The sequence below is a fragment of the Sinocyclocheilus anshuiensis genome, unplaced genomic scaffold (genome assembly GCF_001515605.1).
Source record: "Sinocyclocheilus anshuiensis isolate Anshui unplaced genomic scaffold, SAMN03320099.WGS_v1.1 scaffold389, whole genome shotgun sequence".
NCBI lineage: Eukaryota > Metazoa > Chordata > Actinopteri > Cypriniformes > Cyprinidae > Sinocyclocheilus > Sinocyclocheilus anshuiensis.
In genome coordinates, this window is record NW_015536494.1 from 661,657 (window position 1) to 685,878 (window position 24,222).

Sequence of the window (24,222 nt, forward strand, 5' to 3'; positions counted from 1 at the left end):
TGAGAGTCAGTCAAAGCACTGATCTAAAGCATCAGAAGAGAAAAAGACGTGAGGAAATAAACAGTTGTGCATCAGAAAGAGACTATCATGGCATCGTTAAATCTCGGGTTCAACGGGGCTCGTAAAAAAGCTGTAGCGCGTATCAGAGCCGTAGAGAGGAGGAATCTGATCACCGTTTGCAGGTAAAATCTGATTACACATTCATCATCATTGCAGCACACCGGCGCACGGGACATGTGGGATGATGTCATTGTTATTTTTTTTTAGCAAGTTAGGTTTTTTTGGGTGTAAATTGCTGATGCTGGAACAGGGGAGATGAGATGATGTACGTGCACCGCGCACGGAAGCGCTGGTCTGAGATCTGTCATCAGAGCATCACGTCATGTAGATGGAGTCCTAAGAAAAAGTACAGTGGTGATAACTACTGAATAATTCGTGCAACATGGCATATACATTGTGTTCCAAGGTACTTAAAAGAATGCATGTCAAAAATGTAGTTTTTTCTATGGTATGTTAAAAAAAAAGAAAAAAGCACGGTAGAATCATAACACTCATCTAAAAAAACAAAAACAACGTTTGGACATGGTTAAAAAAATAAAAAATAAAAAAAATAAAACACAATGCAATGGTACATGTACCAAAAAAAAAACCAGAGATAGAATATTCATAGAGATATTAATATTTTACACCATTTGATGGCAGTTTTTTATTAGATGTTAGTTTTTATATTAGGAAAGCTTGTGTCTTACAGCTGGTGATGACTGAGACTTAACAAGGATTTTAACTAGTAGGGAATGAAGAGCTTAAATACGCAAAACCTTGAGAACTACCTTGAGAACTTTGTGAACCATTTTGTGTGATATATTGTATTGCTGAGAGTTGTAGTATCTCTTTGCTGAAGGAAGTGGATACAGTACATCTTCTTGAATGTTTGGATTGGTATGCTATCATACCAATCAATTATTTCTGCAGAATACACTATATATAGTATGTGTATTTTACCTTGATGACTTGCTACCTTTGCCAAAATGTGCAGTATGCAACCAGATCACACTGCACTGGGCACTGTATCCCAAAATGCAGTGAGCTCAATTTGACCTTCTATTAAGTGTGACTTGTGAATCAGAAGTGATATCAACTTGACTTATTTTTTTTGATAAAAGTTTGCCATGTGCCAATGTTTAAAACATGTATTGTTGCATATGCAATGTGATTTATTTAACATACTACAATAAATGCAAAATATGCAACCTAGACTCACTGGAAAAACATGCCTCTACCTAATTTTGTTTTAAACAATGATTTGTAAACTAATACACTTTGATGTCTGGATCACATAACCAACTCCATATGTATGGCTTTTCTAACGTACTAAACTTGTTCGGTAGCCCACCTGGTACAGCAGTGCACTTCCGATGCGAGCCCTGTGAATCATGAGTCATGATAAAATAGTTCAAAGCCTTGTGTAATCAAGCCAAAATGGCATGGTTCCTTTAGCAAATGCATTTTTATCTAATGTCTGCTTTTGTTAACACTATAGGCTTAGTGTACAGTTTAGTGTAGGTGGTTTATTTTCAAACAGACAGTATCAAACTCAAATATCAGAACGATAAAAGTTTAATACAGACTTTTTTTTTTTTTTTATATAAAAAACTGAACACACTTTTGTGCCATTTACTGGACATTTCACTTTTAAAGTGTTGAGAAATGTGCAAGAAGCAACGTAATAAAGCGTTGCCAGATTCACATTGTTTTAAATAAAACTGAATGCACTTTTAATGCCATATATTTAATGCCATATTCGCTGGAATACGGTTAATTACATTTATATGTCTAATTAGGCAACACCACAAAGGGCACATTTGAAGCAGGAAAAGCGTCAGTCTGAACACAAATGAATGTCATACCCATGAGGGGGCACAGCAGGAATCAGCCAATCAAAAGGCTTTGAGTGTGACGTGTCCACACATGTGCAATCACAGTAAGACCGAAGCTCACAGCTCAGACAAATAAAGAGATTTTTACTGTGTGTGTCTGAGGAAGAAAGAACAGAGGAATAGATAAGCAAAATCCATTTCCTCTCATGTTTATTCTGTGATATCTGATCCAGAGTTCGTTCAGGACTGAAATAAATCACTGCAGGGTTTTTTTTTTTTTTTTGGAGTGATGAACGTCTCTGACGTTCAAAGAATTATGAAAGGAAGTTCATGTTGTCAGAACGTCTTGAATGAAGATATTTGATTGTAATCTGAATAATTGCTCTAGATCAATGCTCTTAAAAAGGCCATGAAACTTCAAAGAAGTCCAGAGAATTTGGGACCATCTAAACTGAAATGTCAGGCTGGGTTAATCTACGTGAGTTGCCACAGGATGGCTACTTCAGAAATTCTGTAGGTGGTTTTATGAGTATCAGACCGTGACAATTTTGTGTGGTTATTTTAAAGTGTTTTCACATCTCTCTCTGTGCCATAAAATACTGTGTATCAATAAACATTTCAATAAGCAGTAATATAATTGGTGCCACATGACTTTATTACACTGCAAAAGTTTTACCATTATCACACTTACTGTAAGTGTTATTTTAGTAGAATTTATATACAATTATAGTAATATTTGGAAGTAGCTTTAATATTTATATTGCCAGTTTTCATTTTAATCATCAGTTAGGGTTTTAGTAATTTTGTTATGTGCTTATGACATTTTTTAAATGTTTTTAAGCATGTTCCTATTTAGCTTTATTTTAATTTCATTTTTAGTCATTTTAGTAATTATTTATTTTGGTTAGTTGCCAAGGCAACATTTCCCTTTTTTTTTTCAAGTTTAAGTTTTTAATCTAATCTATATATATATTTTATTTTATTTGTGCTTCATTTAATGTACCAAAAATTTGTAATAGTTTTAGTTTTAGGCATAAGAAGGAGAATTTTAACATTCCAAAGAATGCACACATAAGCTTTCAGGTGTTTGCAAATCCTTGGCATGCTGCTGTGCATTTCATACCAGTTTTGATTTGTACGTTTTTTTTAAAGATGAACACATTTGCTCTGTGTGTTTTAGAAAGGAAATATCAGAAGTGAAATTATCTCTGAAATGACATTTGCATGAAGGCTGCTGGTAGGGATGAAATGATGCACCGCAAGCTGGTTGAAAATCGATACAAATATGTGACGATTCAAATCGGTTGAGATATTAAAGGAATCACGATACAGTGGGGGGTAGGAGTTTATATGAATTTATCTCTGAGGGAACTGACTGTCTTTAGAGAAGTTTAGAGGATATTTTCTTTTCATCTCGACTCTGTATAATGCATATTAATGTAGTATTTATAAGCACTGCGCTGCTTTGTTTACAGCGGCAACCAAGGAAACGCTGTATCGCTGCTGTTCCATGAGCGCCACCTGCTGACAGAGAGTGAATCTGCGTCTCATTCACCCTCTGCTGTTTCCGTCTCGTTCAGATGTTTTATGTAGCATAATTTCACAAAGTTAAAGTCAGACTATTCTGTTTTGCTTCAGATTTCGAAATTATACAGTCTAATTTAGATTAAAAACTACTCATGCAGCATCTATTCAGCATCTTTGTTTGGATCATGATTAAAATACAGTAGTTGCCTATAACTGAATGGAAAGAGCACAGGCATTTGTTATATGAAGAGGTTTCTTTTATTTGTGTTATTTGGTTATTTGATTTGGGGTTTATTTAAAAATTTCATATTTCAATTTCACGGAATTTTCAGCATTTTGTCAAAGCAATAATAAAAGGACATATTTTCATTTTTAATTGGTCTTAAATCTAATTTTGTTAAAAAACAAAAAGAAAAGAAAAAGAAAAAATCAGTATTGCATCGTGAAATTGTTACAACCCTAGCTGCTGGGTATTTGGAAGTCATGAGGAGACACAAAAAAGCACAGTAGCTGCCGATAATGAAAAGGACAGTCATTTATGCCATAATTACATTTGATGAGACCACAATAAACGGCACTAATGGTGCTCCACAAAACACAAAACATCTCCATTGACTCAAATGCACTTTTAGGGTTTTTTAAAAGCTTTAGCTTTATTAAAACGTAGCTTATTTTAGCTCTGAATTAGATGTCTATTTATCTCCTTGATGAACTCTTAGTTTTCTGGGTTTTTTTTTGTGTGTGTCACTGTGTCCAAATAGCGGCGCTCTAGCGGTTAATAAACAGAACTGCACACATCCCGCGGAAGAACATTCCAACCGGAGCTACTTCTCTAAGTTTATGTCTATGGCGATTCACGCAGGTATGTGTTACTCCGCAGCGGTGACGACCTGACCAGGCTACACTAGTCCAAATATAAGTAGCCTACTTATTATAAGTGTAGCGTAGTGATACGGAATAAGACAAAAACTCGGTTTGGAAGATGAATTCATGATGTACTCGCTCATTATATACATTTAGCAAATTTTGAACACAGAAACAGTTGCATAGTGCTGCTTTAAAATTAAAAAAAATATTTTTTTTATATAATAAATTACTAAAACTAAAATAAATAAAACTAATAATAATAAAAAAAATATATAATAACTGAGCATTAAAAGATATTTAATGCATTATGAGATGCAGTAAAATATGGCCAAATCTTAGAAGGCAGCATAATAATGTTAATTATTTATAAGACTGAAGTTTGTCAGTGTTTTACTGTATTAGCTATTAGAGATGTTTGTGTGAGTTTAAACGGTATTGTGTACATTTCTGTTGTGCCCCTGATTGTGTGTGTTTGAGTACACAGGTTCTCAGTGAAGACCCTCATTGATCGCTCATGTTTTGAGACGATAGACAACACATCTGCTGAGTTCATCAACTTTGTCTCCATTCTAGAACATATTCTCAGCCATAGACTGAAAGGTAAGGAACAAGATACACAAGATGGCACATTTTTAGCAAACGGAACTGGACTTGATAATAAACACTGAGCGTGTGTGAGCACAGCAAAACAACTTTATTATTTCATATGTGAATAGGGCATTTACATTTAAATTTATTGTAGAAAAAACAGCCTGTTGCATTCTAAGAGAGAGGGTGGTTATTAAACTAAATTACCAGTGATTTTATGTATTTTTTATTTTTTAAGAATATGTGTGTGTGTTTGTATTTTCATTTATTTTTTATTTAATTACATTTTTTTTTAAATATATTTAATTTTATAATATATTATGCATATAATACAAAAAACAACATACAATTGGCAGTGCCTTAGACAACAAATGAACTGACATACACACTCAGAATAACTGTTGAAGTGAGCTGTGCCAGAAGCTTCACACACATTATTGCATAGTGATGCTGTGATACATGCTGTTAAAAGACCTACACACACACACTCCTGCTGCTGTAATGAGGTGTAAATACAGCACTGAGTGTCTCATTTTGGGTTAGAAGAGCTCAGACGACTCTCACAGCATGACAAAACAGCTCTCACGCTCACTTACATATCAGTGTTTTTCAGACTTTCAGCAATATTTGATCACTCCATGTTAATGTATGTTCTCTGAAATGGCTTAAAAAGCTAAAAGTTCATGTGGAGCTCATCACTTGTCAGAATCAACCCTTTAAATTACTAGCTCAGATATTTACCCACAATGTCACTGCACTAAAACACAGTGTTTTGTTTTTCTAGAATAGTTTTGCATCTAAATGAATACACAGCTCTTCTTGAGGAATCAATCTGTTTTTACACTGCATTGTGTGTGTGTTTTCCCGCTGAAGGTCAGGTCAGCTGGTTTGGCTACGAGAGCCCGCGCAGTTTCTGGGATTACATGCATGTGGCGTGTAGTAAAGTCCCGCACAGCTGCATCCATAGCATCGAGAACATGGAGAACGTCCGCAGTTCTAGAGCAAAGGTCAGGACACACGTCTGTGTTGCAGTGTTATTTTAGTATTATTTATAAACAGTTATAGTATTTATTATTATTTTGAATTATCTTTTATTTTTATATTTTTAGTTTAAGTTTTAGTAATTGTGTTACATGCCTTTGTCATTTTTATTTTATTTATTTTTAAATATTTTTGTTTAGCTTTAATTTATATTTATATTAGCTTTAATGTATACTTATTTAAGTTTTAGTAATTTTAGTACTTCAACTTATTTTATTTCAGTTAGTTGCCAAATGCCAGTGCAACATTTCCAATTTTCAGTTTTTATTTTAATTTTAGATTCATGTTAATTTTAGCTTACATTTGAGTAACTTTATTATGCGCTTTTGTTATTTTTATTACTTTAAAAAAATATATATTTAGCTTTAATTCATATTTCAGTTTTAGTTTCAGTAATTTTAGAAATTAATTTTATTTTAGATAGTTGCCAATGCAACATTTCATATTTATGTTAAAAAAAAATTTTTGTACTAAATATTTATATACGTTTTATTTTTTATTTCAGATTTTTTTTATTTAAGGGAAATTATTTTTAATAGTTTTAGTTAACAATAACAACATTGGTTTGGTGTCATATTTCAACAAAGAATAACACTCTCATACTATCACAAATTATAAAAACACAAAAACCAGAGGAAACTCCCAGATCAGACTTGTCCTGTTTAAATCTGGTATTGTCATCCATCTCGGATGATTCAGTCACAAGTGCTCAACTAAGACAGATAGCCGGCTCAGATGCTGTGATGTTACTCAGTTTTAAAGGCTTCAGTGGTTGACAGGTAAGACCATCTCTCTCTCTCTCTCTCTCTCTCGTTCTTTCTCTCAGGGTCGTGCCTGGATGAGAGTGGCGTTAATGGAGAAGCGTTTGTCTGAATACATCTCTGCAGCTCTGAGAGACTTCAAAACTACAAGGTATATTTTCGCAGCACTCAGACACACACACTGAGACTCTTATATTTGATTGTGGTCAAATCTTTTTATGGGTCTCTGTTGTCAACCTCTCTACAACATGGATTGTTTAAACATTGCGACTTCACTGAAATAAAAGCAGCACCATATGACTTTTTAGCTTTTTAGTCTACAAAAATGCATTGTTTCATCAATGATTCTTCCATGTGTACCTTACCAGTTTAATGTGCAGAGACATCAGCCATTTATAGCTTGACTTCATAAAAGTCACTGTGGCACTATCAAAACATTGCTTTTTTTTTTGAGCAGTCCGACATGTCAACGTCTGGTTTAACTCAGTGATTTTAGTTTGGTGGTAGGACTAACTGTTTGAACAGTTGAAGATGGGCGGAAAATATCAGTATTTTGGCAATTCAGTCTGTTGTCACAATGAAACACTGACACTGAAATTACACACTTCATCTTGAAAATACCAGGGTTCCCATGATCTTAAAAAACCTGGAAGTATCACAGACAATTTTCAGCATCATTACTCCAGTCTTCATCGTCACATGATCCTTCAGAAATCATTCTAATATGCTGATTTGCTGCTCAAAAAATATTTCGTATTATTATCGATGTTAAAAATAGCTGTGCTGCTTAATATTTTTGTGGAAATGGCGAGAAACACATTTTTGTGGAAATACATTTTTTAAGGATTCTTAGAGAAATAGAAAGCATTTATTTGAAATAGTCTTTTATAACATTGTAAATGTATTTGCAACCTTTGATTAATTTAAAAGAAAAAGTTTTTCTTTAAAAAAAAATGTTATCTGACCCCAAATTTTTGAGTGGTAGTGTATGTATCTACATTTAAAAAAGAAAAAAAAAAAAGAAAATTAGCAACTACAAATTAACGAGAATACAAAAGTGCTGCTATTTGTTCTTCTCTGGTCTTCATCAGTTTTGTGTGTTTGTTTGTCAGGAGGTTTTATGAGGAGGGGGCTGTAGTTCTGGGTGAGGAGGCGGGGCTTCTGGCAGATACACTGATTGGACTGAATGCCATTGACTTCAGGTACGTTCATGTTCATTCACTTCCTTTCTGTGGGAGGCAGTGACATTCAGTTATGCCACAGCAGGACAGGATGCTGATCATTCATTATATGGGTGGTGCTCTATAAACACCTGCTGACACAAGCTGCAAACACACACACACATACACACGCAAAAATAGATGCTGAGAACAGCCTCTGTATTGTTTTGTAGGATAATCACTTCCCATAATACAGTACTCTACCACCGTGACATTCTCATCAAATGAAGTGCCTTTGTTGGCTTATGCTGAAATTTTCATTCTTGATTGACAGTTTCTGTCTGAAAGGGGAGGGGCTTGATGAGAGCTGTCCTGTCGTCATTGACTACACACCATACCTTAAATTCACACAAACGTAAGAGCACTACATAAAATCATGCTGGCATTGTGAACATGCTTTAGGCCTTATTAATGCTTGTGATTGAATATTATTTATGTGTGTGCTGTAGTTCTGAGAGCATCAGCAGTGATGAGGAGGAAATGAGAACGATGGGCAGCAGCGGCAGTGAATCAGGCACTCCTGAATCCCACATGGCCGCCAGTCTGATGGCCGATCAGAGCACCTGGTACAGCAAGAGCAAAAGACTAGAGCAGAAATACAGAGTCGTGCTGGAACAGAAGGTGAGGCGACTACTAATCGTACTGTTTATGCAGTATGTATAGCCTACTGGGTGCAGTACACTGAATTTTTCTATGCATAGAATACCCACATCTACTGCAGTTGCCAAAATGCATAGTACACAACCAGAGCATAAAGTGAGCTTCCCTTTTCTTGGTTTTCATTAGCTGTGCATGAAAATCAACTTTTGAGCATGCTGCATTAAAGGGGACATCGGATGAAAATGTCACTTTTTTAGCTTTCTTTGCATTTAGTTAGGTTTCTGGTGTGTCTGCCAGCTCAGAAAAGCTGAATAGGAAAATGCAGCCAGTTTGTTGTGGGCTGTCTTAGTCTGAAACTGTCATCCAGCAAGCTGTTTGCAGCAGGTTTCTAAGTAGATAGCTAGCTATTTGAATAAGACCATCTCCAAGCTATATACGGAGTCCAAGGCAGCAATTCACGCCTCTTGTGACGACACGCCCCACGGAAGAGAGGGGTGGGGTGAGCAATAGCTCATTATCATTTAAAGAGACATGCACCAAAATGAATCGCTTGTTTTTGACAAGGTAAAAAGGGTGTTGTTTTTCACGACCATAGAGGAATTTTAACATAAAGTATGTTACAGAAAGTATGTTAAAAAATGTATGTTAAAAAATCTTTGTAGTCAGTCACGCTGCATGCTGTTTACATACGTTTTTTAATAGTATTGTAAAGCCTATCTATGACAAGCAATTGATTTCTCTACTCAAATCGTCCATGTAACCGCCATTTATTAACAACTCGACAAAAGTTCTAAAACATAAATAGGCTTAGCTGGTAGCAAGTTGATACCGGAAGGGTTCAACACCCCCCAATATTTCATGTGCAAGCGTGCAATACTTTACATCGGACTTAAATAGTAATTCAAAACAGTGACACAGGCCAGCTCCTAAAACAGAGCCAGAAAGACACCCTCATTATTGTGCTAGAACATTCAAAATCATTTTTAAAACACCACACATCGAATAACATATATAAATACAAAAATACACATTTCAATACATTTAAATACAGCACAACATAAAACAAACATACACTTCAACCATATATATATCACATACCTAGTACCAGCTACAACAACAGTTTTCCAAATCTGGCACAAACCATCATTGCCGTCTGCACAAAACATTTTAATGCACATGATTATACAAAATATCACACTTTTAAAAAGTATTACATCAAACATTGTCACATACCTAACTACAGCTACCCATCTGGCATTCAGCGTGCACGCCGCCATTACTCCAAAGCTAATGCCATGCCATTCATAAAGGACACGAGGCTAGAAACTACCGTACTCACCCTACCAAACAGGACTACCATAAATACTATAGTGGTTGTAGCTACATCACAGTATGTAGTATAGAATATATTCTGTCATATATAGACTGTATATATATTGTGTGCCATATGCAGTAAGCAGTACTCTAGTTTTCTGTATTCTGTGTGATGAACTTTGAATGTTAAACTGAGCGTGAATATTTCTAGATCAGGGATTCTCAGTGCTCCTGAGTGTGTCACATTTTAAGTATCTAGTCTGACACCCTCAAATCAGGTCGTGGGGTCTGTACTGATGAGTGGATGAGTCAGTCAGGTGGGTGTTAGATAAGAGAGACATCCTGGGGGGGCCCGGGAGCAAGACTAGCAAATACTGACACAGATCACATGAATTATTATAATTGTTTAGGGTTATCTGGAGGAGCTGGTGCGTCTGAGGGAAGTTCAGCTCTCTGAGTCTGTCTCTCAGAATAAATCTCTACTGCAGCGGCTCACAGACACCGAAATCAGCCACAAACTGGAGAAAGAGCAGCTGGAGATCATCATACTATGAAAATATATGCATAACAGTTTCCACAAAAATATTAAACAGCAGAACTGTTTTCAACATTGATGTTTATATATATATATATATATATATATATTGTATTTAGTATTTTTATATTGTTTTTATATTTTCAGTTTAATTAGTTACATTTTTGTAATTTAATTATGTGCCTTTGTATTTTTTGTTAAGTTTTATTTTTTTCTATTTAGCTTTAATTTGTCTATTTCAATTTTAATTTGAGTGATTTTTAAACTTGAATGATCTATAAATGATCTAATTTGCATAGAAATGACATGTTAAAAAGAAACACAATGTCTTAAAGGAATAGTTCACCCAAAAATGAAAATTCTGTCATCATTTTACTCACCCTCAAGTTGTTCCAAACCTGTATGATTTTTTTTGTGTTTAAATTTCAGTTAATTTATATATTATATATGTATGTATATATGTGTGTGTGTATGCTTTTATAGTATTTTTATATTGTTTTTATATTTTCAGTTTTAATTTTAATTACAGTTACTTTTTTGTTAATTTTGTTACTCACCCTCAAGTTGTTCCAAACCTGTATGATTTTTTTTGTTCTGCTGAACACACACACACATATTTTGAAGAATTTGAGTAACCGAGCAGTTTATGGTTCCCATTGACTTCCATAGTATTTATTCCATACTCTGGAAGTAAATAGGGACTGCAGCAACTGTTTGATTACCAATATTTATCGAAATATATAAATCATGAAATAACTTTCATTTTTAGGTGAACTATAGGTGAATACTTTAGGCAAACTCAGCACATTTTGAACCTGATTAAACTGAATAGTTGTTGATTAGTGAATATGACACTGGATTTCATACTGAAATGCTTCACGCAAAAGTAGCACAACTGTCTAGCAAACTTGCCTGTGTAAGTATAATTCAGGCTCATGGAAATGTGCTGTTACGGGAGGGGAAAGGTTTGTTATCTTGCAGGGTGGTCTCATTTATCATCTGATGCTGTGTAGCAGAAGAATGGTTAATCTTTAGTGTTTTCCATGGCTGCAGAGTGTCAGTACGGATGATGTCTGAATGTTTTCTGCCTCCTGAGTCCTCCGATTCGTTTCTCCTCTCATTCTCTCAGACAGCTGGAGTTCATGGTTTAACTGAGCTCTGGAGATCTGTGTAATCGAGGAGACGTCAAAGCTCGACCAGAGCAGGGTTGCTATGGAGACAGGTGCAAATAAGTTAATAGATGATGGCAGCATGTAAGCGGAGAGAGGATTTGATTGATGGACAAGAGGGAGGGAATGAAAGACTAGAGGAGAAACTGATGGGAGGAGAAAGCGTGCGTTTGTTTGGATGTACTTTTGTCTTGGTGCTCGTTTTTTTTCCCAGAACATCACAACTGTTTTCAACATTAAGAAGAAATATTTCTTGAGCAGCAAATCAGCACATTTGAATGATTTCTGAAGGATCATGTGACACTGAAGACTGGAGTAATGATGCTGAAAATTCAGCTTTGCATAAGGAATAAATTACATTTGAAAAAATATAAAAAATAGAAAACCGTTCTTTTAAATTGTAATAATATTTCACAATATTTGTGTGAATATTGTGTGAATATATTGCCAACCCCAAACTTTTGAACAGTAGTGTTTACTATGCAGTGTGCAGTATGCTAGTCAGTACTTGTTCTTGGTTATATGATGTTTATCTAAGTAGATACAAGTCCATGAGAAGCTGTTTGTGTTTCTCTGTATAAGTTGCTGCGGACCATCTGGGCGAATCAATACAGATGTCCGTGAGTGCTAGCAGACCACTATTAGTGATTTTACAGCTGAGTTGTCAGTTTTGAAATCCAATTGCTGAGGTTAAAGACTCTTTTTATGGATGAGAATATTTGACACTGAATGCCATGTTCCAGATGTTAAGCTTTGATCAGTGACTTGATAAAGATGGATTTAGGAGAAGGTTTGGGCAGGAGGTTGTATGATAAAAGGTAAATATTTAGACAAGCCTGGTTGATTTCCTACTGTATAAATTAAGGCTGCAAAATGATTATCATGATTATTTTGCTCAAAGAAAAAAATAAAAGCATCCAGATTGCTCCACAAATGCAAATTCGTATAGATGGACTTCAACAAACGATACTTGTCATCTTTTTTCTTTTAGCCATTTTCCTCTTTAGAATAGCTAAACACTGAAAACAGAAGTGTCTTATGTAGTTTTCAACTGATTTACATTATGAAAATGGGTAAAGTCTTTTAAAAAAGCTAAAACTGTTAAATTCCTAATACTAATTCTGATAATTCCAGATTGTGTAAAATTTTTACTTTAGTTTGTACATAGCACAGAGTAAGTGCATTTATTCAGTGACCTCAATCACAAACAATATGGTCGAGATTTATGTTTGGATTTATTACAGCTGTCAGTGAGAAGGTTTGCTCAACATTTAGTAGCAGCAAACAGCACAAGCGGCCTCGTGAAGGAACGCAGACTGACTGTAGACTATGCCACTTTTATTTGAGCAGAATGGAGATCACTAAACTCTAACATATTTTTGTGTGTTTTCAGATCATCTGCACTGAGCACATGAGCGTTTTCACATCTTTGCCTGTTTGGGAAGATTTAAGTAAAACACTGGGCAGAAAATATGTTTTTAAAAGAAAAGCTCTGATTTGGGGGATTTAGGGGAAAATCTTGATATTTGGCAACCCCAAGCATGAAAGCTAGTGGAGACTTGTTACCAGTGCATGATAACGGCAATGTCAAATAAAATTCATGTTAAAGGGGTCATATGACGTTGCTAAAAAATAACATTATTTGGTGTATTTGGTGTAATGAAATGTTTATGTGGTTCAAGGTTCACACCTGGCCAGTATCAAAATGATTATTTGTGATTCATCGAGAGAAGCTGAAATTGTGATCGCGATGAAAATGCGACTGATCGTGCAGCCCTCGTATATATATATATATACTGCATTTTCAGCTTTTTAGCACTGTCTCTTTAAATGATAATATTCGTTTTTCCAGGACGGTGATGAAGAACTATGACCTTCGCTCCAGACAGGAGCTTACCTCGCACCTGACAAACCAATGGCCCTCACCTGCTGCCTTGGATACCGATGCAGTTGCCTTGGATACGCTCCTGTACAGGAAACGCACAGGACCATGGGAAGAGTATGTGCTTTCTGTTTTTGTATTTCATGAAAGTATCCTCTCAGATTACGCAAGTCCTTATGAGATACATGCAACTTCACACCACAACTCATCTAATATTGGATTCCAGTTGAGTTGCTCGTGCTCAGCGAATGATCCAGGAAGCAAAGGCTCTCAGGCTGTAGTTTTAGCTCACGTCTGCAGCTCTCAAATCACATTACAGTATTGGCATGCTTCCTACAGCCATCATTCTCATGTATTGATAACCTACAGAGGTTATTAAATGGACTGCTCTAATTGTAACCCAAACTTCAGTGGTGTTTCTCATGAAAACACATCATGGTATTTTCAGTTAATTATATTGTTTTCATGTCAATTAAGCACATTTCCTCCCCAGATTTTTATTACTGTCATGTGTATAGATTTCAATTGTCACTAGTGGTCCTTGTTAGATTTTCACTATTGAATATTGAAATATTATTATTTTTTCTTTTGTGACATCAACATGTTCTTTACTTATTTCATGACTTTAAACCATGCGTGTGTGACCACAGGAAAAGCTTCCAGAGTTTGGAGCAGCTTTCTGCAGATACGAGTCTCTCTCAGATGTCTCTGGATCCAGCACAACTGAACACACACAGTCTGGAGAGCAAGGCAGGACTTACACACTGGCACAGAGAAGGTTTGTGATGTGTGTATGTGAGTCAGCTATGGTGACATCATTCTCTGATAACCAGCTCTATTATAGATGATGTCATTTTGCAATGGAAGAGACATTTCTCCACCTGAGGGAAGATAACAGCATCCCTTCCTCAGTATTTGTGTGAATCTCATGAAGACACCAGACAATAAAAGGAAGAAAAATGGGAAATTATATTTACTCAAAGAAAATAAGGCATATTTTAAGACAATTAAGAATTTATGCATTGTGACATTATTTAGAAAATGTACGCAAATTTTCATTTCTGGAATGATTAATGCAGTTTGGAGTTTCAATTTAAAGGGGTCATATGATGCGATTTCAAGTTTTCCTTTCTCTTTGGAGTGTTACAAGCTGTTCGTAAATAGATAAGATCCCTAAAGTTGCAAAGACTAAAGTCTCAAACCCAAAGAGATATTCTTTATAAAAGTTAAGACTGGTCCACGCCCTCCTAAAACGCCTCGTTCAAACACGCCTCCACATGTCTACGTCACGATGTGGGAAGATTTGCATAACACCGCCCAAATGTTCACACAAAGAAAGAAGGCATAACGTTTATTCTCGCTGTAGTATCGTTGTTGCCGTCGGTGCCATGTTGTGGAGTCGCTGTGTGTTTCATTGTGAAAGCGAAACTACTTTGTTTGGCCTTTCTCAAAATGAGGTCCTCATGCCTCACGCCTAAAATTAATATATAAAACACATAAATCATGTAGAAATAAATGTTTCTAATTACAATATTTTTGTATTTGTATTTTTCCTATTTTTGCAGAACTGAAAGTGACAAAATGTAAATGATACAAGAACAGTTAACGGTCTTAAAAAAATCCAAAATGTGATTTAAATTGGAATTAAAAAAAAAGATTTTCTTAAATCACAGTTGATATTGCTTTTGGTTTGTTCACTTGTCAACATTCATCAGTTAACAGTCAGGTTGAGAGCAATGCATTGTGGGGTAGGTAAAGTATCTCTAGAGTTATTTTAGTATTATTTTTATTCTATTATAGCATTTATTAATACTTTGAATTAGCTTTTAGTTTTATATTTTCAGTATAATTTTAGTTTATATTTTAGTAATGTTTTATGTGCTTTTTTCTTTATTTAGCTTTAATGCATTTTTATTGAGGTTTTTAGTTATTTAAGTACTTTAAAAGCTTAAACAAAAATTAGAAATGTTGCCTTGGTAACTATTAGTTTTTCATCTAATGCTTTTATTTTATTTCAGATTTATTTAAATTACCCAACTCAATTTTTAATAGTTTTATTTTTAATTAACAATAACAACTATTGCTACATCTATTGCGCAGATGTTGTGGCTACTGCTCTGCCCTTTGTCTGTTTAATAATAACATCCTCGCTCCTGTGTGAAATGATATCAGTGATGTCTCCACACTCTACTACTGTGTGTATATGTGCTTGTGTTTTCACAGGGAAAGAGGATACTCCGTCTCTGAGGGGTTTGTGTGGTTCCTTAACCTCAATGGCCAGTTACAAATCTCTGGCTAGTCTGAAGTCCAGCGAGTATCTGGCCAGTCCAACAACAGACATGACCAGCCCTGGACTGACTCCATCCTGAGAGACAAGTATGGACATACTGTATAAATGCATACACAAACACACCAGCCTGCTTGAGATGGTGTGGACTTCAAATTGAAGTGAAGAAAGAAAAGCTACCTATCGGTACCATCCTCAGAGCTTCTAAGAGACATTTCAGCTAGACAAGATGAAACCCCAGTGCTATCCCGACTGGTTTTAGTTTAATTTGAAGTGCAATTCATTTTCAAATCTGAAGTCCATAGCTAGTGTAAGCATTAGCATTAGTGAATATTGAGCATAATGTATCACGATGAATGACAGTCTTGACTCAGGACATCAGTGAATTTCAGATGTTTGTGAAATTTTGTTTATCTACCCAGTTCAAATGTTTGCTGTTTTTGGAAAGTCTATAGATAAAGGTTTTCATGGTGTTTTATTTTTGCTTCTGCTCATAAAATTTGTCCTGTGTGGAATTATACTGAATAATTACTAAACTCTGATTTAACTTCAGTGCCCCTATCGAAACTTATAGTTTATAAAAAAAAAAAACACATCATAGCACATCACAGCTATACTAGCACAGCTATGTAGGAAATATTTTTATATATTTATTTTATTTTATTAATGTTTTATTTCATTTAATATTTTATTTTAAGAAAAAATTCTAGTTGCAAGCCTCCTCTTAAATCCACTTTTCATTATAAATTATATCAATTATTGTGATTAATCTGGCCCCTCTCTACACATTTTGGTCCCCTTTAATAAAAACTAGAATCAGCATGCCAAGTAAAATACATTTTTAACTATTTTTTAACACCGCTTTCAAAATATTAACATGAACATATAGCTGTGATATTCAGTAAGAAATATATTTAGGACGTTAACCTAATTGTATCCATCAGAAATGGTTTGGATTGTGAGAAATGAGTGATCTGTATCAAAATGGAAAAGCTGGAGCCCTAATATTGTTGAATTGTCCAATTAAGACAGAATTGTGAACAACAAACATTGCTTTGTTCATTTGCCATCATTTGTCTTTTTAGGGAGTAAGAGGAATGTGATTTCAGAAAATTCTCTGGTGTGCTGAATGTGGATGTGTATACATTTATTTCTCGTCTCTGGCTTTTAACTGAAGTGTTTGAGATTCACTCTGTCCTCTTATGTGGAGAGGTTTTACATATTTATGAGTTCTGTGATTTACATAATCATACAGCACTCAAACATCGGTTTTGCATTTTTTCCTACCGTCACTCACAGATAGTGGCTAATGTGCACTGGTGTAAAGCATTGCCATGCATTTATATAAATTAATAAGAATAATATGGATGATAAATAATATGATGCATATTGGACTGGAACAAGAATGTATTCAGAATCTAAAGCAAAGATCTTTAACTTCACCTGTAAACATCTGAACTAGTGTTGTCAATTTAATGGGATTAATTATATATATTTTTTAAAGTAAGAAAAAAATATTCAAGTTAATAATTTCCTCTAATTTGTACGTAAATGTTGTAATTTTCCTACCTACAGAGCAAATCAAGATTAAAGTACCACTTTGTTTTTGACTGTATAATGAGGCTGTGGACTATAGGCCAGTGATGTTCAATGAGACGGACATAAATGATATATTGACTTCAAAGCCAATATATATATACAGTATATTTTAATGTCCATTCCATGCTTTTCTCATCTGCTGCAGTTATCCTCATTAGGGGGCTTTTTTGTGGTTAGTTTGATTACAAAATCAGAATGTCATAATTAATATGCAGTATTTAATTAATTGACTGCCCTAGTCTGAACCCATTTTTTATTTCAATGGAAGGTTTAATTTTAGAATTAATTGGTAGAGTTGTGTTTGAAGTTAAATTTAATATTAAGAAATTAACATTCAAGTGTTACTAGTGTGATTTGATCATAAAAACAGGCCTGTTTATAAAATCAGTTTAAGAGGCATGCCAAGCCATGAGTAATATATGACAATAACTGAAGATATTAAGAAGTGTGTATGATTACTCATTAGCATCAACACAGAAATAACAGAAATTCCAGGGAAACACGTATGCAGAATTCCCATCTAAAATAGTCTTGTACATCGCCTGGCTGAACATCCATGTTCTTAGTGTTGAAGAATGTCTCGTCTGCCTGTGACTTAATTTCTGTACTGCAGAAATACATCTTACATGTGAAATGCATGTTTTACACTGTTCAGAGCTAGTTCAGAAGCCAGTACATCTAAATGTGCATCTCAAGGTTTATTTGGGATTCTTACAGCCCTGTTTGTGCAATTCAATGTATTTTGTGTATAGTGGAATGAAGGAAATGCATTTCAGTACCTAAGTGTTACTTTTCAGTTACAAGAGTTTTAGCCTTTAAATTTGAAAAATGTTAACACTTGTTTGAAAACCCTGCAGAATTGTCACCTTTAGACATTTTTGAATGTATTTTCTTTCTCAATGCTTTGAAATCTGTTTTTGTGATTGAGCTTTTGTTTCTTTAATTTTCTGTTGCACTGTGACAGAAATAAATGGGGTGAGGATAACGCGGGCGCACTGAGATGAATATCATATATTCACCTAATTATAATTTAGCCTCAATATATTCAGTCAAATTTCACTTTATGTCCTCATCTATGATCTTTTTTTTTTTTCTTCAATAAATTAAAATGTAAATACAAGCTTGGCTGAATGCTGATTTTGTGCAATGGAATACTAGCTTACAGAATATTGTCACACGACCTCATCACATTGCAGGTTTAATTTAGTGTTTGATGTCCAGTTATCAATACAAATTAAATGCAATTTTGTGAAAAAACAGAATGCTGAAACTAATTCTCATTCTTTTATCACACTGGAAATGGAAGGTAAATAGATTACAAATTTGCACATGGCATAAGATCTTATGTGCTCCTGGTTCAAGCAACATGAGTGTAAATTAAAATAACTAGAGACAATATTCTGGACTGAATAAAGGAATTCGAGACAAAGAGATTTTAAATCATTTATGAATCACTGTTGAAGCACTTAAAAAGGAAATTCAATTACAAACGGCGCAATTGTTTAAAAAGCTGTGAATATTCACACTTTTTAGGCAATGGGTCAAGAAAAAAATATATTAATAAACAATTATAAATCAATTATTTAACTACAGTTAAAAACCTCAATCTTATTTTTGCCACCATTTGCATACACTGTCTTCATTTAACACAAACCTCGAAAAGAAATTACTGAAACACTACTAAGACAATAACAATTAAAAGTCAACAAGACAACAGGTAGAACAAAATTACAAGGATAAGCATGTCTGATGGGAATAAATTTGGTGTGAATTTACCAGTTTACCTAAATAAATAAATAAAGATGCGTTTATATGCGAGGGTTTATGTTTCTTCACCTTTTTTAATTAAAACATTTAAAAACACAAATATTAAACTATTTTATTTTCAATAATTTGACCTATGTGTAAGATACTCTGTTACTTTTAAATATTTACTAGAGAAAGTAAATACTGATTTATTTCACAGCAACTTTATAAACTAATCTCTCTTTTAGACAGACAGCAAGAGTGATTACATGTTGGGAAAAATTGTGGTGTAGTCTGTGATTAATTTACTGAATCTTAAAGGTCTGTGATCCAAGTGTTCTTCTAAATCAGTGGTTTTCTGTGTGAGGCGACATGCTGGACTGCAGTTGTGTCACCCTCTGTTTTTTCTGGTTGTATCTGTGGAAAAAAGCTTTTCCGAACTCATATGTGCTGATCATTATAGCACACGCCGGAGCCACTTTAATCAGCCTCAGCAGAAAACCTGAGGATAAGAGACAGAGAAATCTGAGCTGTACTGCTGAGACATCTAGTGGTGACTTGAAAATCACGGCCCTATGATTACATATACATGTGTGTATATATATATATATATATATATATAAAATACTTTATTTAGCAAGGACGCGTTTAATTGATCAAAAGTGCCAGCAAAGACATTAATAATGTTACAAAAATTATGTTTCAAATAAATGCTGTTCTTTGGAACTTTCTATTCATCAAAGATTTCTGAAAAAAAAGTGTCACAATTTCCCCAAAATATACTGTTTTCAAAATTGCACAACTGTTTTCATATTAGCATATTAGAATGATTTATGAAGGATTTTTTTATTTATTTCTGAAGGATCATGTGACACTAAAGACTGGAGTAATGACGCTGAAAATTCAGCTTTGCATCACAGAAATAAATTACATTTTAAAATATATTAAAATAGAAAACATTTATTTTAAATAGTAATAATATTTCACAATTTTAATATACGGTATATTAATCTTACCGATCCCAGATTTTAGAACGGTAGTGTGTGTGTGTTCTATATGAATACACATATTTACCTGCAAATAGTCCTGATACTCCATTTTCAGCAACTATCCTTTTCATGTGCTGGATGAGACTTGTGTGGACACTACACAGATTATACTGCACATTAATGTAATATTCTGATTTGAACATACATGTTAAACCAAAGCTCAGAATCCCCCAATTATGGAAACCATTTACATAATTTCACCTGAATACTCACATTTCATTGTCTGCAGTTCACCCAGTTCTACCTGTCGTTTTGTCTTGACCACATCAAAGGGCAGCGTGATGACTGAAGCAAACTAAAGTAAGAAAATGCAGGTACTTGACATTTCAGGACATGTTTTTATTTACAATACAAATACAATGAGGCCAAACACATCCTGGATATTTCACACTGAATCACATTGAACCCTACTTATGCGTGCATTTAGTACCAGTAAATGAGGCCCATGAGAGCTCTGATGATACAGATGTAGTAAATCACAAACTTACTGATCCAGACAGTGCTCCAGCTGTGAATGTGATGGCAAAAGTTGGATCTGTACAGTTGTAATATTGACAGAGCCATGCTTTACCCTTCTCATAGTTAAACCAGTACATAGCTGAGGAGAAACAAAGTCAAATAAGAAATTAGGAAATAGCAGCAAACAATACGCATTCCTATGAATGTATAGGAGACCCCTTCAAAATATGCTCAATTGGAAAACTACTATTTCGTGGTGCATGTCGGTTCAAAAGTTTGGGGTTGGAAAGATTTTTAAAATGTTTTTGAAAAAAGTCTCACCAAGGCTGCATTTATTGGATAAAAATATAGTAAAAACAGCAATACTGAAAAATATCACTGCATTTTTTTTTTTAAATACTGTTTTGTATTTTAATATAATTCGTATGTATTCCTGTGATAACAAAGCTCAATTTTCAACAGCCATTACTCCGGTCTTCAGTGTCACACGATCCTTTAGAAATCATTCTAATATGCTGATTTGGAATTTAAGAATTACAATAAAACTAAAATAACACTGTTGCTCACCAAGGCTGCATTTATTTGATCAAAAATACAGCAACAAAGTAGCAACAAAGAGCAACAATGTAACATGGAGAAATGCAAAAATACAGAGCTGGACATTTCGCAAACAAGTCTAGATGAGGAAGACCTCATTATCAAAGCTTATATAAATATATTATAGAATATAACCGATTTGTGGGTCGGTTGGATATCCATCAGAAATCACATTCAGTTTTATATGAGTTTTTATCTTAGTTTTTGTATTTTTGAGTCTTGTGTTTGTAAATCAAGTGCTTCAAAATGTGAAGTGTGTAATGTGAAGGCTGTGTGTGTTTGACCTGAGAATGGGACGTCTCGGAGCAGCTTGGGTCCCCAACCCCTCCACAGAGACCACCAGCCCTCGCTTTGCAGCGCTGACCGGATCACGGCGCTCAGCTCCTGGTACGACTGCTTCTCAGACTGCATCTTTGTGCGGACCAGCTCCAGGGGGCTGATTACTGTAGCCGACCCCACTGACAAATGCAGAAAAAAGTCATGGGAAGCCAGGCACACTTTGATATAGAAGGTCGACATGCGGAGAAAAGGTCAAACACTGAATCAGCGGGGATAAACGGTACCTCTCGCGATGGCGCCGGCCAACAGCGGCACATAATCTGATCGGTCTCCCATCCTGTGCTTGAGAACGGCACATAGCTGATCGTAACATGTGAAATAGATTATGGTTGCAGGCACTGCCATCACTCTGCAAAGGGAAATGCATTTCATAATTTATGTCCCAGGGTTTGGACAGCAGAAATGTAACTGAACACCTACAGTGTTGGAGGAAGGCTGCTCCATACAGACCTGACTCCTTCCATACGTATAATCTTAATAAAGGCATCCTGGAACAGAAGAACTGAGCATTTGAATGAGTTAAACCTATCAGTAATATTTATATATTTATAAAGCATCACAGGTGAAGAGAAACTGTATTCACAATTTTTTATGGTTTAGCTTACCAAAGTGCCAGTGAAACGACCAGGTGTTGTGTACCATGCCTTTGAATTGCCATTCTCACAGACGCATATATGATCCATCAGGCCATTACAGTACACAAAACATTTCCCTGAAAAAATGAGTGAGTGAGGTTTTCAACCAGATGAACATTTGAGTTCATTTGAACAGAAAACATCTCAAGCTTACCTTTGGGAAAAGGATTGTTTTGTGCCTGCAGTCTGATCTTCAACACATCCAGAGGCGTTACTGTTAACATGAAGAAAAAAAGAATTATTATTACATTGTTATATTTTAATTAATAGATGGAAGTGTCTGCTAAGTGAATACACTACCGTTCAAAAGTTTGGGGTCTGTAAGATTTGGATGTTTTTGAAAGAAGTTTCTTATGATTACCAAGGCTGCATTTATTTGATCAAAAATGCAGAAAAACAGTACTATTGTGAAATATAATTACATTTTACAACAACTGTTTTCTACTTGAATATATTTTAAAATATAATTTATTCCTGTGATGGCTGAAAGCTGAATTTTCAGCAGTCATTACTCCCCACTCCCAATTGAAAACACTGTTAAGCTGTAACACTGTGTACTTTTATGAAATGTTTCAAAGAATGTTAGACATTGTACAGAATATTAATAAACTCTTATTAGACTCCAGATTATTTTAGATTCATAGATTCACTTTACCTTGACATTGCAATTTGCTATAAAGCTAAACAAAATATGTGTGTTTTTCACCACGACCAGTCCAGTGTCATCTGAACCCTTCTATGCACAGAATATATTATTTATATATGTTGTTATTATTGTTCCTGTGGTTCCTGTGGGGTCGATTCCCAGGGAACACACATACTGGTAAAAAAAATGTATAGCCTGAATGCACTATAAGTCGCTTTGGATAAAAGCGTCTGCTAAATGCATAAATTATTATTATTATAATAAAATTATAATTACATATTGGCTTTATTGAATACCATAGTCAAAAATGTGTATTTAAAGCTGTCATTTACCAGATGCTTTTATGCAAATCGATTTACAGGACAGTATTTTTATGGTGCTTTTTAACAGAAACACACCAAATCTAAATTATATATTTAATGTCACTGAATCTAAATGTATTGCCATTCACAAAATATGTATTGTTAAAAAATAGGCATTTAACTAGATCACTCTGACCCACGTTATATTCTAAAAGGGATAGGTAAATATATTTTTTTCTGTATTAGGATATACTAAATCCATAGTCTCTTACCAAACAGTGACATAATAATTGCCCCAGAGCAAGATGCAATCATCTATCTAAACATCCAATGGGATTGTGTGAGAAATGTGGACAGAGTGAAACTGTAGAACATGTGATTATTAATTGTAAGGGTTATGATGAAGAAAGAGAAATGCTAAGAGACGAAGTATGGAAGAATGAAGGAAAATAGTTAACATTAAAAAATATATTAGACTCAGATATAGGAAATAGTACGATAAATGTGTTGTTTCAGTTTCTGAATAATACAGGTTTAATGGAGAGAATGTAGGATAAGTATATATAGAGAGGTAGAAGATGCTGATATAGTGTGGGTAGAAGGGAAAGTATATCTGAAGGTTAAATAAGGATACAGTGGGATATTGGGATTTAAAGGGAATTGGGGTGGAAACTGGAGGAGCTGAACACGCAGCGCTAGTGGGGTTTCCCCCCGATGAATCTGGATGTACAGACTCCGCTAACCTCACTCTTTACTGAGTGACTGCCATGTGCCAAAAACGGACCTTGTTGAACAAGCCCACATTTACCTTGTTCCAAATAGATCTGAACATATAAACCGGGTTTACTGCATTGACCTTTATCAGTTCTCATTACAACTGAATTTCCAAATGACGTAAATAGCATAGACTAGGTAACGCCGAAAGAAAAAAGCATTGTCATCAGTGCAGTCCAAAGATATTAATGAATCCCATGATTCATTAAGAGTTACACGCTACTGCACTAGCGTGCGCCATTGCGCTTCCCCACAACATGACATGTGCTTGTTGTCTTGCAGTGTGTTTCGCATCAGCAGATTCGTAACTTCCGGCTATTTACATTTCGCCATTGGACACAATAAAGCGCTCGCGGACGTGACAGTGTATCGAAGTCATATTTTATACTTTTAACATTCGTTTTCTTA

The 24,222-nt window shown here is 34.8% G+C and overlaps 1 protein-coding gene and 1 pseudogene across 1 annotated transcript; one reads left to right on the plus strand and one right to left on the minus strand.

The window, feature by feature from the left end:
• LOC107686653 (RUN domain-containing protein 3B-like) lies at positions 1-16,357 on the plus strand. The gene is made up of 11 exons (XM_016483730.1): positions 1-182; positions 4,756-4,871; positions 5,733-5,866; positions 6,727-6,812; positions 7,774-7,863; positions 8,156-8,236; positions 8,331-8,502; positions 10,206-10,345; positions 13,352-13,498; positions 14,032-14,159; positions 15,605-16,357. Exons 1-11 carry the CDS (start codon positions 88-90, stop codon positions 15,748-15,750), a joined length of 1,335 nt encoding a protein of 444 aa, XP_016339216.1. The 5' UTR covers positions 1-87; the 3' UTR covers positions 15,751-16,357.
• Positions 16,358-19,171: 2,814 nt separating this feature from the next.
• On the minus strand, positions 19,172-24,137 carry LOC107686248 (solute carrier family 25 member 40-like; annotated as a pseudogene).
• Positions 24,138-24,222: the final 85 nt, after the last annotated feature.

Coding starts and splice junctions, on each gene's coding strand:
- LOC107686653 (XM_016483730.1), top strand. CDS start 88: ATGGCATCGTTAAATCTCGGGTTCAACGGGGCTCGTAAAAAAGCTGTA. Junction 13,499..14,031: donor CGCACAGGACCATGGGAAGA/GTATGTGCTTTC, acceptor GTGTGACCACAG/GAAAAGCTTCCAGAGTTTGG. Junction 14,160..15,604: donor TACACACTGGCACAGAGAAG/GTTTGTGATGTG, acceptor GTGTTTTCACAG/GGAAAGAGGATACTCCGTCT.